The 17,816-nt window shown below is 34.4% G+C and overlaps 1 protein-coding gene across 3 annotated transcripts in view; it reads left to right on the forward strand.

Moving 5' to 3' along the window:
* Positions 1-17,816, forward strand: part of LOC132918555 (netrin receptor UNC5C) — a 116,956-nt gene that overhangs the window by 97,028 nt on the left and 2,112 nt on the right. For 2 of the 3 annotated variants that reach the window (XM_060979823.1, XM_060979824.1), the window contains exons 6-16: positions 1,121-1,153; positions 6,523-6,687; positions 7,121-7,171; positions 13,634-13,780; positions 14,675-15,034; positions 15,130-15,339; positions 15,534-15,700; positions 15,814-16,056; positions 16,142-16,291; positions 16,534-16,817; positions 17,314-17,415. In XM_060979823.1, the coding sequence (XP_060835806.1) occupies positions 1,121-1,153; positions 6,523-6,687; positions 7,121-7,171; positions 13,634-13,780; positions 14,675-15,034; positions 15,130-15,339; positions 15,534-15,700; positions 15,814-16,056; positions 16,142-16,291; positions 16,534-16,817; positions 17,314-17,415 (1,912 nt within the window). The remainder of the gene's footprint in view (positions 1-1,120; positions 1,154-6,522; positions 6,688-7,120; positions 7,172-13,633; positions 13,781-14,674; positions 15,035-15,129; positions 15,340-15,533; positions 15,701-15,813; positions 16,057-16,141; positions 16,292-16,533; positions 16,818-17,313; positions 17,416-17,816) is intronic. The other variant, XM_060979825.1, reaches the window with a different exon arrangement.

Below are 17,816 nucleotides of genomic sequence, written 5' to 3' on the forward strand. Positions count from 1 at the left end.
TTATAATAATATTATTATTATTATTATTATTATTATCATTATCGTTATATTAACCTGTTTTATCAACGTTTGCAAATTAATACGCCACCTGAAATCGGATTATTATCGTCTGTTTGGGAAACAGTTGTGGTGGGAGTATTTTTGGTGATACAATTTGTAAACACTTCCAATATTTCCTCAATGATCGGTGGGTAGTAATAAATAACGCATCTTTAAATAATAACGTTTGCGTTTTTTAGTCATTAATGTTTTTATACAATATAATTGAAGTTTTTTTTACAAATCGAATAAGTAATACAATAATTAATTTTACTTTATTATATATTTACCTAAGCTAATTCGTTCTTAATAGGATTGAAAATGTATATAATGTTTAAAGATGCACTATATAATATATTATATATAGGGGTACAATTAAGGTACTTTAATTAATGAAAGCGTATAAATTGGTATATCTTATTAGAATTTTAATTTTACTTATAAAATTTGTACTCGATGTCTCGGTATAATTATTACTAAACTTATCGAGCTTCTTGGAAGTTTTATAACGTAAGCCAGGGTATGGAGAAGGATCAATATTTGTCGAATTACAGTTAGGTAGTGACAAAGCTTTTATTATTATACGAGAATATCATAACGTGCGACGCATTTGACGTCTTCGATGGGTGGTTTATAGGTATTGATCATTATACACGACGTTAAAGTAAATCGTGCATCAGACACGACTTTTGCTTGCTAGTCCTACACTCCTACGCCAACAGTTCGTGCGACGGAGACAAGACGTGCGATTATATACGTATACGGCGTAATTGATAACATCAAGTGTACCGAAGCGATAAACGAGGCGGTCGTGTGCGCGTATGTATACTGCTCGCACCCTTCGCGGTGTTGTCCCGAGCTGACAAATTATCAACTTGTGTGTCGTCGAGACGGAAGACTTCACATTAAGTTATCCCCGTGGGATTATCGTTCGTGAATTTAGAAATTATAATACGCCCGAGTTTCGTGCACGTGTTTATGTATGTGTGTGTATGTGTGTATCTGTTATCAATTTGAATTGTAACTTGTGTAAGTCTAAATAATATACAAATCTGATTTCTCGTTATTTGTTTGATTTCAGACGGCGAATACAGTGACACCGTAGCCGAAGAAGGTAAATAAAATATTTTATAACTATTATTTAACCTTTTTGTTGCTTAAAACTTACCAAAATTTGTTTTATTTTTTTTTCTGTTTGTAAAACATATGGCGCCTTTCGTGTATCCGTTATAAATATTATCGTCGTATAATTACGCACGGCGGCGTTCCTTTATTATATACCTGCAGAGCTTCAAACCAAACGGGTAATCGATCAGGTCTAAATTGAATAGGCGTCTCCCGTTATATTATTATTATTTTTTTTTTTTTATCTAAATAGAAATAAATAATTGAACCCGTAAATCGATGTCGAACCGTTTCGTTTATTTTTTTCGACCATCTTCATTTTAATATGATTAACTATAGCTATACTACTATATACCTGCTGCTAGATTATGTTCACGATCGGTATAGTATAAATTATCAATATGCCGAGATATTAAAATCCCATTGCGGAAGAATAAACTCCATTTGACCTTATCGATAGGTATATTAAGCGCGTTTCACTATACAAGTTTCCACGCCAGAGGATTCGTGGACGCATTAAAAACGTAAAAATAAAATAAACGGACGCAAGTCGCAAAGCATGTAGCGCACATAGCCGCTCGAATACGTTTTTATATTTTTTTATTGCTAAGTTAAAATTGTTTTATAAATAGGTTTTTTTTTTGCCATTGTTTGCCGACTAAAAACCGTATTTTTTGCGCATCAAATATTATAAGATGGCGGCGGCAAACGAAATAAAATTCTTAATTCGATCAAGGGCGTATAACTGCAGGAAACGTGTACCAGGTGTTACTCTGTATAAACGACGTGGACGAAAAACTCGGAGGATTAAAAACTGGGCGGCGAAACGTATATACACCCGGTCGTCGTTTTTGCATAATTCATTATAAAGTTTTTAGCGCTCAACTTTGCACGACGATAATCGCAGTCGAAATTTTATTCCGGCGTTTACCCCCTTGAGGTGCTGGGTGGGTAGAGTACTCGGGCTGGTATTATAGGCATAATGACAGGCGAATAATAAAAATAAAAACAGACAAGAAATTCAGTACATTTTACAATATATTTACATATACGCGCGTTAGTTAAAACGTCAGAATAAATCATTTGACGACAACGGCGGTAGTGGCGGCTTCGACGAGATATGTGTGGCGCAGCAGCTATAGCCATATTATAGTATATATAGCGTATTTAGTAAACTTCGAGGGTGACCCCCCGACGATTTATGGGCATTGAAAGATTTTTATCGTCAACTGGCCAATTAAATTTTGGGGGACTGGCAAGAGTCAGTGGAAGAGTGTATTGTGTATATATATACGCGTTGACCATCGTCCACTGCCATTAATGCTGCAGCGAATTCCCTGTACACGCGACTCTCTCTCACACCCTCTCTTCCTCGATCTCTATCACTATCTATCTCTCTCTCCGGTACGGATGTCTCAACCATTGTGTTTGTGTGAATATTCATTGTGCTCCGGGGCATAAATTAACCGTCGCGGATGTGCGGCAATAATTGCCGGCCGTGGCTTTTCCGTACACCGAATGGGACGGACTGCTGCAATGTGCAGCTGAGCTGCAGAGGTCGTAGTGGAGGTTACAGAAGATTGATCGGAAGTTGGATAGTGTCGATTTTGGCAAACCGACCGGGTACTACTATTACTAGTTACTACTACTACTACTAATTCTACTACTACGATGACGACGACGACTATAATATGGAATGGCTCTTGGCCAAAAAAATAAAACGCCGAAAATCATCTATATCCGACGAATATGTTCGCTAATGGAATTATATTGATTTAAACCCCCCTCCTCCCTTTTACACCACTAGACATGAAAAAGATAACAAATTTCCAAACGGGTGTCTATATTGTCTCAAGCCAAATAAATTATTATTTTAAAATACCTATCTTTTTAAGCGTGTTATATGTATATTTTTCTAAATATTTATATTGTATCAACCAAACAATTATTATAAATTTGTTTTATCAAATACTAAGTTAAATTTTTATTCAAAAATAAACATTCCTAATATTTTAATTTTAAAAACATTTTTATTATAGTGTACTGTTTATATAAGTATAATTACTATATTTCTATACTTTTACTGTCATATAAAGTTAATTTTTTTTTATATAGTTCAATGCTTAGATAAGGGATTCGTTTAGATATAGGGGACGTTTTGTTGTAATAATCGATGACGTTCTAGATCGTATGGCGGTGATGGCGATGCTGATAGTCGATATGGTGGTTGGTAGTGGTGTCGCCAATACGACACGAAATTATTAATATTATATATAGCATAATATATCGTTAGTTATAATTATTTATTATTTTTTTGGTACTTAAATGATTTTTCCCCCGCACCACAATGGGTGGTCATTTAAAAACAATTTGCTCGTAGATACGATATAATAATATGTATAGGTGTTCCCCGGGGACGCGGTCGTCGTGCAGCCATTATATATTGCTATACATGCTACAGTACGCGAGGCCCCTGGGATGATGATGGTGCCGCTGTAGCGCAGGAGAGACAGGGCGCACAAGACAAATGACCCCGAGGGTTTTCGAGTCACGCACACAAACACACTCATACTCACACAAACATATATACGTAGTCAAATTTGAATTGAAACAATAGCCGAGCACTAATTCAAAACTGGTTAGGGTCTCGCGCGGGGTGGTAGGAAGTAGACGGGTCGCATTATTGCGGTTGTTTGGATATATACCGGCAGTATTGTACACAAGTATATATAATATATATATATATATGCGTGTGTCTACGTCGGTCGGTACGACGAAAGGGGTGTTGGTGGCGTCAATTCCGGCTTGCTCGCTGTGTGTTAAATGCACCGCGAACAATGTGCCTGCGGGCCACGTGACAGTTGGCAAAGGACTGAGGAGATTTTATTCTCAAGTGTGACTGTCGGCCGTGAGCTACAAGCTATAACTATGTATATAGGAGCAGAAGTGTATAATAATAGTCATACATAATATATATTTTATATTATAACAAACGGTTTCTGTAAGTTGTCGCGGTGTATTGTGTTTGCAAGTGCATCGCCACGACGACGGACATCGGGTGGTTGATTAATTTCGAAAGAGTAGGCGGTCGTTGTGTATTGTGTTTCAAATAAATTTTCGAGAATCTCAGTTTACGAGATACATTAGTAAATAGGAAGTAAAATCATTCTATTTCACCGCGAAAAGACCACTTATAAACTGCGTAAATTCTGGAATGTAAGTATATAATATTATTATATCTGCCCTTTATACATTTTCTTAAAAATAACCCAAAGAAATTTTCCCCCACTCCCTATTCATTGCCTATTTAGTATTTTTATTATAAGAAATTATATAAATAACAAAATATTTTTTTTTTACTCTAGTTTCATTTTTTTTTATTAAAACTAATACAAGTTTTCAAAGTTTTCCTCAACAAATTTAAAATCAAATGTATTATCATTTACCAATTTTTAAAAAGATACATAGTATCTTGATTTGTAAGATACTTTTAACTTTGACTGAATACAGGGCCTGCGTGTAATTTGAGTTATTCGCGATAAAATAAGTGTTAATCAAAATGAAACAAAATTTCAATATCAATCTTAACAAAATATAAATACACTTTAGAAATCATTAAACAAGTCAAAATTACAAAATGTCTAATGCAGTTATGTTTTTTTTGTGATATCCATAACATTGGCGTTGAATATGTGTATGTCACATGCCCTATTTTACTTTCAAATATGCATTATTGTTGTTAATTCATTTTAAATTAATATTATATGAGTTCGAAAATTAATTTATCTTAAGGGGGCTATGAATAATTTTGAAGAGGTTAAGTTTCCAGCCTCTCCACTAGTTACGCTAATGCAGTATGCACAGTAAATTTAAAATAAAAGATTTAACTATACAGAAAATGATAAATTAATAGAACAATAATTTAATAATTATAAATAATAAATATTTAATGATAGATAATATAATAATAACAACTAATTAACACAACAATACCGATATAGTTAAACAAATATCGATAACTTATTACGGAAACTTTATTTATTAAATATAAATTTTTATATAAAACAAATCAGTTTTTAGCTTATATGCTGCAACGTCACAGTAACGACGAGTTTGTGATTTATCAAAGTAACATTATATACAAGCACATTCGGCACGACTTATCGGTCGTTTGATAAACGACTGTATAATGTTATGTATGCGTGCGGGCGTCTGCCGCCCAATCGTACACGCGTGCGCACTTGTATACAATTGTATATTATAGAGGTATAATATGCAGCCCACCGCGTTTTAGTGCCGTTTACGCGCCGAAGAAGGCGCCTGTTTAAAACGCATTTACCACCGAACCCTCTTGAGAATAGCTGTTTTTGAACGCGTATAAGGGTGAGATCAACTCCGCCGAGGGCCTTTTCTACTCTGACCCCCGTTCGAGTGCTAATGGCTCGGCGAACACTCCCCCGCCGTATATATAAGACGAGGAGAGGGACCCGGCTAGAAGTTGACCGAGAGTTGAATTATTATAATATCGGGTCAGGTACTGTGCGAGAATCTCCGACAACGACCATCGCGGTTTTCGGCCCGACAAACAAACTCGAAAACCATCGATCATTCGCGACCAGTCGTTTGTACAAATATTTAAATATTTTGTCGGTTTTCTACTTGATATTATATATTGTGTAAGCGGCGCGGCCAAAAGTCCATTTGCCCCAAACTTCTTTATTCTCGCGGCGTAAGCTGATGATCGTTATCGTCGCGGTTTAATCCACGCCAAACTTTTTCGTCGTATATATTACGCGCGGTATACGTCCAATATAAAAAAAAAATACAAATGACAAATGTCTTCTTTTTTATTCCTCCGAGGTTTTTTCTCGCTACACCTATATCAGAGTAACTACACGCACATAGGTACTTATATGTAACGGCAATGTAAATTATGTGTTTATGGGCATCGGAAATGTGTGTTTAGAAGTCTTTTATATAAACACTATATACGTTGGCCGTTATAGTTAAATCGGCCGGAAAACTAAACTCACTGAATCTGCAGACGCGCGCACAGCCTAGATCGGGCTTTCACGTTTTTATGGCTGAAATAAATATATATTACGACTACTGCAGCTTTCAAGTCCCCTAACCGGACAGTATATCTTATCTCGCTGCAGTCGTCTTTGCTGTTAAACCTATTTTTTTTTTTTTATCCTTTTTTCTATTCTAACCTATTCACCTTTGAGCGTGCTCGCAGTACATGTTTTAACACGCACTTGCAACCAACAACGTATGATATTATATGTAAACGAAAAAATAAATTTTCACACAATATAATAATAATATGTTATGTTTTTTTTTATTTTTATTTTATAGCCGTCGACGGTCATTGGTCGGCGTGGTCGTCGTGGTCGCCGTGTGGTCCGGACTGTCGTCATCATCGAACCAGAACTTGTACCTCCCCGAGCCCTTCGAATGGAGGAAGATACTGTGTAGGTCGAGACTCGTCAACTGGAAACTGTTCAGGAGGATCTTGTATCGGTAATGATAACACTATGTCTTCTAATATGGTTTTTTACAATATTATAGGTTTATGCTACCGTATTTTAAACACATATTATCGCGCTATTTGATAATAAATATTAACAAAATATAATATTCCGTTTTGATAAAATATTTACCCACTCTTTGTATTGTACATTTCTAAATTTCTTATAGTATGTAAATAAATGTATTTAGTTTGCATACATTAACTACGCCAACCAAATATTATTATCCTCTTTTCCCGCACGTATAGATATAAATTATATAATGTACAATATTTGTTTATATTTTGCGAATGGGAGTTGAGCACTGGCACTATTAAACATATTACTGCTATATACTAATAAAAAAGCGAATTTTATGACGGAAAATATTACCCGTTACACAGAATAAAATATTACATTTATTATTTTTATTATACTTGTTTCAGGTGGCAGAGATGACCCTGTGAATTATGATGATGAACAATTCACCGAGGAAGGTACGTGTTTTTCGTTACATGATACTTATATATTATATTATAGTTTTTATAGTCCGACTGTATTCGTGATGTTATGACGAAAATGTGTATTGATTGTTATGGCCTTTAGGGCTGATAAAACGAACTACCACAATATACAAGGCATAAATTTCAAGAAGCTTGCTTATAAAAAATAACGTTTCTTTTTATTTAAGATACTTATTCTTACCGCATTCCACACAAATTGACGTTAAAGTTCATGTTAAGCATTTAGAACATTTTTAGCGTGTTTATATGCCATTATAAGAACGTTTTGTAGAAAGTACAACGCATTATTAAAAAATATTGATAAAAATAACAATCATGATAGTAAAAATAATAGTATAGGTAAATATTTTTAAATGATATCGAAAAATAATTTGTTTATGTAGGTAAATAAAAACCATATAGATTTTATTAGTTTTATTATGATATGTGCGCGCGGGTATTCGTATTTCATTTAATTTTTTGCCGTAGTGGCCGCAACAGTTGTATGTCGTGTATAGTACACCTACTTAACATATTTATTTTCTTTCCTAGTGAGGAATACATATTTAGTAAAATTATAATCGCATAAAAGTAAATTTGAATAATAACCATAATTTTTCCAATATATTTATTTCAAGTATAAGTATTATAATCATTCTTTATTATAGTACCTATTCAAAATGACAATTTTATCAAATTATATTTAAAATATTCTATTGAATTTATAAATATTTTTCTCGTTTATAAATATTATTAATGATATGAATGTGTTGTATTTTAGTACTACTTATAGGAGGGTATATTTTTGTAAAATACTCTGCTACAAAAAGTTATTGATATGGACCGTAAGTTAAATTTCGCTGAGGTCTAGTGCAAGAAATCTTTAATATTATATTTTCTGGTCTATATATTAGCAGTTTCCAGAAAGTTTGGCAGCTTTTATGATTGGGTTGGGAGGGAGAGGGTAAATGAAGATTGAATCTCGCGTGCTGCTGTGCAGGATATACGGAGAAATTCAATTATATCAACAGGAAATTAAAATCACCCTATGTAAAAAAGGGGGGAAATAGCAAAACGATATGACCGTTTTAATTTCGTTCAAAAACATTGGCCATCCGTTACGAAAAAAATATTTACCTAATATACACATAAACATGATTCTCGATTTTCCTTTTTTTTCATGCTTCTTTTGATAACTTCATTATTTAAATAAACTTAAAACACTTAATGCGCCAAAATTCGATTAGAGTATTTGGGTAGGTAATTGAGTTTTAAAAAGAGACGAATTTTTGTGACTATAAAGTTCAGAATTAATGAAAAAACCGACAGAACTTCCTGAAACATTATAATACTCAACTCAAAAAGAGTGTGCACTATAATGATGCGTAATTCAAAACGGTTGTTATATTCGATTGTTTAACTACGATTAGTCGTCGGGCTTTACAGGACACAAATGGTTCTTTCACGACCATCCGGAAATTACGAGAGAAACCCTACGTGACAGGAAATCCATTTCCACGCGTATATATTCGCTTTTTGTTTTCGTGTTTTTGGACGGATTTCGCATAGTTGGTTTTTGTTTTTTTTCTAGCGCGCGTAAAAGCTCCAGATATGTTTCAAAGAACCCTAAGGCTTTATTTATGAAAGTGTGCAGCAACGACCCTCTCATGTGCGATCCTGTATTTAACGGTTGTAAACGGACAGGCCCCCTATCACTCGCGAATGTGTCATATTAAATATTATAAAATACGAAATAATAAACCATCTTTGGGGTAAGGCGACGGATGCATTGGAATGCTATACTGCAGTGCTGGGTAGTAACGTTACTTGTGGGGAGACAGGAGGGCTGTTGAATTTTGTACGAATATTTAGGATCTCGCTACCCAGGGTGGACGACATGGTTTCCGGTGATGTGACGTACGGACAAATTGTCATCGTAACGACCCTGACATGTAACTTCCAACCCCTTAGCTTGTTCCGAACAAAAGAAGTCTATATATATACGCGAGGGATGATGAAGCGACACCGGAAGGAACAAGTTTATTCGCGCAGGGGAATGAATCGTAACTAAAATAATTGCTGTGCTCCGGTTTTCGTCTTGGGGTGGAGTGTAAATCACTAAAACGTTGACGACAATGATAAAGCCAATGAAAACATTAGTCATGCGGTCCATTTAAACTGGATACTAAAATCTGTTGGATATTTTGTTATCTTAGAGTTTTTTTATACATATACTTATATATACTTGGAAATAATTTTGTCAATATCATGAAATAATATAATTGATTTTCGTTAGTAATTTACAAATACTATTTTAATTGTAAAATTTCAAATAAAATATTTACTCAACATAATAACTCACACAATTATTGATTATTATATGAGTATTATTAGTATCGTATTGAAATGTAAAGTATGCATCATCAATTTCTCAGGCGTCTATGAAAATTATACTTGGATGGTTTTTGAAAATTAAGTATTTATTAATAATACTTACGATCCCCTTTGTCTAATATTGTAATCGCTTAGGGAGTTTCATAAAGAAAATAATCATTTCAAACACAGCGGTAGTTAATGAAAAAAACATAACTTCTGATTAAATTAGATTAAAACAATAAAATAACTGAAAAAATGATTACATTTTATCAAAACGAAATATATCATTAATTAAAATATCATTTAAAATCAATACATCCGTTAATTTTTTATTTAAAAAAAAAATACGAGTACAGTTATATAATAACGTGAAAACCAATTTTAATTATGATTATTGACTAATTTAAATTAAATAAACATTTTAAATACATCCGTAACCTTAGTTTAAAATTATTTAATATAATGCCGTATACTATTTTATATAATATATGTGTTTAAATTATAAAAAGCGTCCGGATGGTAAATTTGTCGTCAGCCGTATAATGTAATACGTAAATACATACGTATATATAATATAATTATTGGACCGTGTTTTCGATTACATCGGTTTCCGATCAAAGACGAATCGAAACAAAAGACTCGCATTCAAACTGACACGAAACGATGGGGAATCTACCGTCGGCCGTTTCTTAATACTTATAATGAAATAGTTCCTTCGAATCGCAGACGAATTACTTCAGGATCTATATATTGGGTCTTTCATGTACACAAGACAATCCGTGAAAAGGATACCACTGGTGGACTTACCCTCCCGCCATCGACGATATCATTCCTTTTAACATCGGATTTTCTTCGGTTGATTGGCCGACTGATATATAATTGAACGCCAGTGATGCTTTTTGACTTCTGACAGTTAGCTTTTATCTCACCAAAAAGTTCGACTTCTTTTTGCCCACACACGCGAGTCTTAATTAAACTTAAAACCGTCTGCAGCACACTCCGATTCGATTGCAAACATTCTCCAACGGATTCCTAAGAGTCCTGCAATGCGATGGGTCAAATATTTCAGTTTATTCGAACTTATACTATATAATACTGCTGGACATTGGTGAAGTTTTTGCGACCTTACCCGCGTGGTATGATACTCACACGCGCACACACGCGGGCTTTCGCACGGTTCAATACTATAATATGGCTTACGATTTCGCTGGAAATAAAACACTGACTTAAATGAAAAAATCGATTAAACCTCGGCCGGCATATTAAAACTGTTCGGCGTTTGCTGCTGCAGGTCTCGATGTAGACTAATCCTACGTTTGTTGATAGCCAACTATAATACCTACCTAGCCCAAACTTAATTGGTTTGCAGACTAACTATTGTTCTGCGATGTCGTGGAAGTAGTTTAACGCGTAAAAGTTTTTTTATTTTTTATTTATAATATAACGTTGCAATTCGCCTTAACATTTAATATAAAATTGGACGGTGAAAAGAACGTACAATTTTATGGTTGGCGTTTTAAAACAACCAATACATAAACTCGTTTATATACAATCGCGTGGTACAGAGATTAATAAAATGCCAAAAACATCTACTGTGTTTTAATGAATTTTAATTCCAATGGCAAAAACATACGTTTATCCGTGCATTTTAATCCTAAAGGGCTTATCGATGTAATCGGCTATGAAGTCGCGTCCAACCTAAAATAAGTGAAAGTCGCGTAGAAAATAATAATTTATACTATTTTATATTATATGCTATATTTTTAACACGGAATAAAATATAACAATAAATAATGCAGAGACCTGCATTTTAATTAATAATATATAACCTTAAATCACTACCATATCGTCTTTTAACTTCTGCCCATCATTTTTAATCCAATCATATAATTATATATTTTAAATCGTAAACTGGTTTATAAATTATAATATATTACCTCTACTTATTTTACAATTATAAATTTTTATCTTTCTATGATCTCGGTTTTTTTAACGTCTATATATTAAAACCACAATTTAACTGAAGTAATGTTAGAATTAAACGATCAAATTTAATCACTAAAATATTGTTGATGTCCGCTGTTCAAACATGAATTTTTAGAAAAAAATTGTATTTTAATTATTAATGACTCATATTTTAAACTAATCACCAACATACAGCAACAACATGTATACAATAACTATAAAGTATTTAAATTAAATTTTGTAGAAAAAAATATGTATATATATTATATACCTATAATAACTATTAATTAATTGTTAACTCTTTTTGTTATTGCAGTATGAATAATAAATTAAAACGTGTTTACGTGAAATACACACATAGCGTAATATGTATAAATCATGTTTATATAGGTTATGTCATAAAATATAATAAGTGATTCGAAATCCCTCATTATTAGATATATTTAAAACTCGATTCTTCTTACAATTCGAATAAAAACTCGCTTTTCTTATCGAAATTTCAGTCTGTCGTAATACTTTGTGGACGGACGATAAATTATCGTTGATTAGTCATCGAATCGCGTCGGTCCACATAACATACTGATCGAAAGATAATATGGATCTTATAATAATACGCCGCGTCCTAAAGTTACCAAATTTATTTATTTTGCGAATTGTATAATTAATGTTTCGATCGAAAACTAAAAAGGAAAAAAAACGGCAATCAGCCGAGGTTGAGCAAAAATTTCGGGTAGTCGCACTACTCAAGTACAAACATTTTAGTTTTCGTTCACGCGTGCGCGGCCAGTGTCCTGAACCAGTGAAACGATATATTATGTATAAAAATCAGTGGAAATGTAAGGCGAAGAGTGTATATGCGGTCGATTCGTGTCAGAGGCCAGTTATAGGTCTGATAAAATCAATTCACGCGAACACAAAACTGGTCGCCGACAAAGTTTTTGATAAACCGTCTCGGAACACGATAGGAACCCGGCACGACGATGTTTTTATTGGACGGCCATCGATTTTATTGGATATTATATTGCTGCGTGGCGCAGTGACGGTTCGGAAATAAGAAATTAGTCCTAAGCCGTTAAGTGTTGTTGTTATACCATCACCAACAACACCACCTTATAATATGCCTACGGCTACCTATACCCCTGCTGTGTTATATATACCACCACCGCATAGGCGTGTAATACATCGCGTGCAATAAATCGCGAATTTCGATTGGAGACTCATTTCTAAATTACTTCGTTTACTTTCTTCAGTTACTAACAAATGTACAAGGGATACTACAAATGCTTAATTATTTTATACATCGATTATTATTACAAATGGAATTTTTATTAAAAATAATAAAAACAACCGATTTTTGACTGCCGCCAGATGAAATCCCCCCCTCATACAAAACATTTGAAAATTTATTTTCCCCTTTATTCTGCTATATAATATTAAATACACAAACCACTTATACAAATCACACAGTGGAAAATGTATTTACTAACTTTTTCTTATAATTTATAATATTTAAAATCAAATCCCGGAAAACTTGCAAAAATATAAAATATTAAGTATATTACATGAATAAATTTATTTCCCTTCGATTTTTAGTTCCAATAAAATAGCACATTCCAAGGAATAATGTAAAGATCACACTAAGCAATTCATTCTGTATAAATTGATAATATATTTTTAGTTTTTATATTCGCAAAAGATATGTATATAAGATACATTATATAAAAAAATAATATTTAAAATTTATTTAATGGTATCTATAATTAATGTTCAATCTGGCTTCTGTTAGTCACACAAACAACATCTAGTTGGTACTAGATTTCATTAAATTTATTTTTTTAACTCCTCTGTGATTAATGATAATATTGTCTTCAACACATCTCCAAAAAAAGTAATCACCTGGCGTAAGGTTAGGTGACCTTGGAAGCCTAGTGCAATGCATCGAATAGTTTATTTTGAATTACTCTGTATATAAATATCAATATCATATACGACAATGTATTCATTTTAATTCGTAATGTTTAAAATTTATTTATCTAAACACTATATATTGCATAAATGAAACATGTAAAAATTATTAATTTAATATTATGTAATAATTTGTTTCGTTTGTTTTAGCGGCTACTAAATCGGCGGTGGAGACAGATGTGGCACTGTACGTGGCACTCATAGCCGCCTCCGTACTGCTTGCTGGCATGGTACTGTTGTTCCGACTGTACAAGAACAAAGGCCGGGATCACAGCATGTACAACATGGCCAACTCGGGTATGTTTCTCATCAAAACACAATATCATACTTATTATTAAAATACAGTGATTATAATAATACTATTATCACATGATCACATTATACATGTACGGTGTACCTACCTACATACGCGTTGTCCTTGAACTCGGTCGAAATATAATAATAAATCTATCGATTGATTCGTCGTATGAATAACGTTTTAGGCATACGTGTTTAATGTTCACCGAATGATAGTTATAAAAAAGTATAATCCGTCCTTCGTCCTCCGACCTACACGGTAGTTATAATACGCGTTGCCAGTTAGGACAAAAGTGAAAAAACAAATGCGTATTATAAAAAAAAATGTACGAATGATTGATCCGTCTAACAACAGCATTTAATGACGTGATTATCGTCTTCGCTGAACAAAAGAAATGTTGAAAATGGATCTTGTCGCGATAATTATTTTTTGCTCTCATTTTTATTGACCGACAACTTTAATATCATCACCGGAAAACCGTAACGAGGTATTATAATATAACCGTAAAACTAGGGTTATTTGGGTATACCTGTATATGGTTGGTAAATACTACTACAACTACAGTGACCGAGACTTCATTTAAATGTCAATCGTTATTATTCGAATACTAACAAGCGACCTGTGTTCTAAAAGACTGCGCACCCTCTCGAAACTGTAAATTATAGTTTCCTTAATTGTGTTTGTATAATTTCGACAACGACGACATTACGTGAGTGCTGCAGTGGTATATTATATAAACTACTCAACATAATGTGCAAGCAGAGGCGTTTGTAAACAGCCGCAAGAATGATTAATTACTCGCATACGGGTTCATATTTTAAACGTGTGCAAGAAAGATATTTCAATAATACTTATTAAAAGTAATGTTTATTTTTTTAATCGTGTTCGTACAGATTTTCAACCGGAATTCTTCCCGGATCAAGAGAAAAAGACTTACTCTCTGGAATGCCATTCACGGAACGGTGGCTGCAACCATTTCCAGCAAACGCAACCAGATCTAACCAGAACCGTAGTAGTGGTACCGTCGTGCTACGAGTACCCGTTTACCAATGACCAAAATGCGTACAGCTTGACTAGGTCTTGCTCGGAACACCATTATGACGTGCCTCATCACAATGCAGGTGGCGGTGGCAGTTCAACGGTTACTACGGCCATCATGGCACCGCCGGTTCCGTCTGTGGCCCCAGACAGTCCGAACGCGCTCTCGTCTAGTCCCGAATCTAGTCACAGCTTGACCAGCTATACTTGTTCGAGTAAGTAAAGTGATTTAAATAGACGGTCACCGGTGGGGTAGTCTGACAAAAAATTAAAAGTTGTCATTTTTTTAATAATAATATCATATTAACAGGCAAGTCCCAGTCAGACTCAAGTGGCATGGCGTGCCATTGCAAAGACTACTTGTGGATGAAAGAGACTGCTGTGACGTCGACAGGTTGTCGTTTAGAGTGCAAAGAATACGGGTTGTCGCTGACTATTCCCGAAGGAGCCGTCGCTAAGTCTCAAAAGGAACCCGTACTGTTTGCCTTATTACAGGACGAGTACAAGCCGATACTCTCCGGTAACTATGCACACAAATATTATTTAAATTGTCTTATAAATCGAGGTGGTGCCCTATACTGTATTCTATATAATATTTATAATTATATTCATTTTTGCGATAAGATAACTTAGGCAATTATACAACAATTCTTCAAACAATAGAAATGGATCTTCGTGATTGTCGTTTTTTAACAAAATAATTTAATTTTCCAGACGGGCAAACGCAGTTAAGTCCGGCGGTGATGTGTGGCCCTAACGGAAAGAGCTTCAAGAAACCAGTAATCGTCGGAATGCGACACTGTGCAAGTCTGATGCAAGGGCCCTGGGTGATTTCGGTGCTGAGTTGTGACATGCCCTTGGGCACGAAACCTAAATGGAAGGTATGGCTAACCTGAACAATCAAATGATCGTATTTTTAATATTAACACAATTCTAAACGATTCAAAAATAATTTTAATCCAATATTAATGAGTGTATAATTTTGTGTCACTAGAAAATTCTGACGTTGGGAGAGGAAACGATCAATACATCAGTGTTTGTGCAAATGGATGCAGAACACGTGTATCTGATGAGCGAAACGCTGTCAAAGTTTGTGTTGGTTGGCGAACCGGACGTGACGGTAGTTAGCAGTCCGCCCGCCAAGACGCTTAAAGTGGCCCTGTTTGGATCGCTGAATCGAAAGTTTAAGTACGACATCCGGGTTCACGTGGTCGACGATAACGGCGTGGCTTTAGAGGTGCGTACACAAACACATAGCGCGCGTACATCTTTTGTCGTTCTTTAATATACATTTATAATAAACAATTTCGATGTATGTGTAGCGGCTGAAACACCATGAACGCAGTGTCAGTGGAGGCGTTATGTTAGACAAATCCAAGTCTATATGCTTTCAAGAGGGTGGCGGCAACCTAGTGGTTACCGTAGACGACATTGGCGCCAATTGGAGGAGTAAACCCCAAGACAATTATAAGGTCAGTGGAATACTGTAAATAATATACAATAGTTTTTGAATTGCTGATAGTATTGTATGAGTTTCAGCTAAAATATTTTAAATTATGAATTTAAAATTGACCAGGAACTGAAGAAGGGGGGAATAATATTATATTTTCGTATACCATCTCGAATATTATCATTTTGGCTAAGACTTTATATCTCTATTTTAATGTGTATCTTTACACATTTATATCTAACCAAGCACCTTTTCGCTCCACAGGAGATCCCTTTCCAGACCCTGTGGAACTCAGGCGGCCTTGCGGTGTTCTCACTAGAGCCGTACGAACAACAGTACCCGGACTCGTGGGTGAACGTTTCATGTAGAGTGTGCGTATCGCAAACTGCAGCCACTGGGTCGCTGCGTAACGTTAAGCACACATTCAAGGTGAACCAGGACCCGAACAGCCTGTCATCCGTCGGCCATCAGCCTAGACAGCCGAGGACAGTGACCAGCACTACAGGCAGTGGATCTAGCGTCACGTCGTGCGATCCAACGCCATTTCGGTAAATCTGCGTACATACATAATAAATTGTTTCTATAACACATACACACATTACTATATTAAGAGGGTACAAAAGGACTATTTCCCGATTTGCAATTTTTTAATTAATTGAAAATATAAGAAGAAAAAAATAGTTTTCTAATAAACAATAATTTTTAGGGAAACATATTAATAGTTATTGAAAACAGTGGTATATTTATGGGGGAAGGTTAGTGAGATTATCTCACCTCTTGACCCACTTTTAATTTTTTTTTATGGGTTGAATAGTAATAAAGGGTGCAGATACATTCGTTAATAAGATACTACATACATGTGGCATATTATATAACTAAAATATATTATTATATGTGATGATTTCCCTCTCCACCATCGTCGCCTATTTTCGATTTATTTATGTTTTTACGTTATTTCTTTCCCCGTACGTATAGTAAAATATGTGTTGTATATGACATATAGAAATAAAAAATAATTTATTAATCTTTCGGTTGTTTGTTCAGATTCAGTAAAGTCTTACGTAAGCAACTCTGTCAATGTTTAGATCCACCAAATTCTAGGAGCAACGACTGGAGGATGTTGGCCCAACGGCTCTCCATGGACAGGTGAGCGTCATATAATGGACAATATTAACATATTGCTTAAACGTGCTATACATATTATATCGTATTTGATGAAGAGTGACGTTCAAATATATACGGTTCAGACTTACCGTTATTCGTTTTGTACATTTTTTTTTTGCGTGCTTATCACAGTATTACCTACATAACAAATAATTAACAAAACGCATTTTTATTATTATACACTAATATTAATGTATTTTATTAAGTTTGATAAATTTAGACAATATCTATAAATTTATTGTTCTGATGTTATACGTATATGCCCGTCTAATTTCTCATTAAATTGAATTTATATCTTTTGCTTGATTAAAGAAAAAGAAAATACCTACCGCGTATCGGCAACGGCTTCAAACTATTTTCATCGACACTGCTCTACACCATAA

Source organism: Rhopalosiphum padi, chromosome 1, assembly GCF_020882245.1.
Source record: "Rhopalosiphum padi isolate XX-2018 chromosome 1, ASM2088224v1, whole genome shotgun sequence".
Taxonomy (NCBI): domain Eukaryota; kingdom Metazoa; phylum Arthropoda; class Insecta; order Hemiptera; family Aphididae; genus Rhopalosiphum; species Rhopalosiphum padi.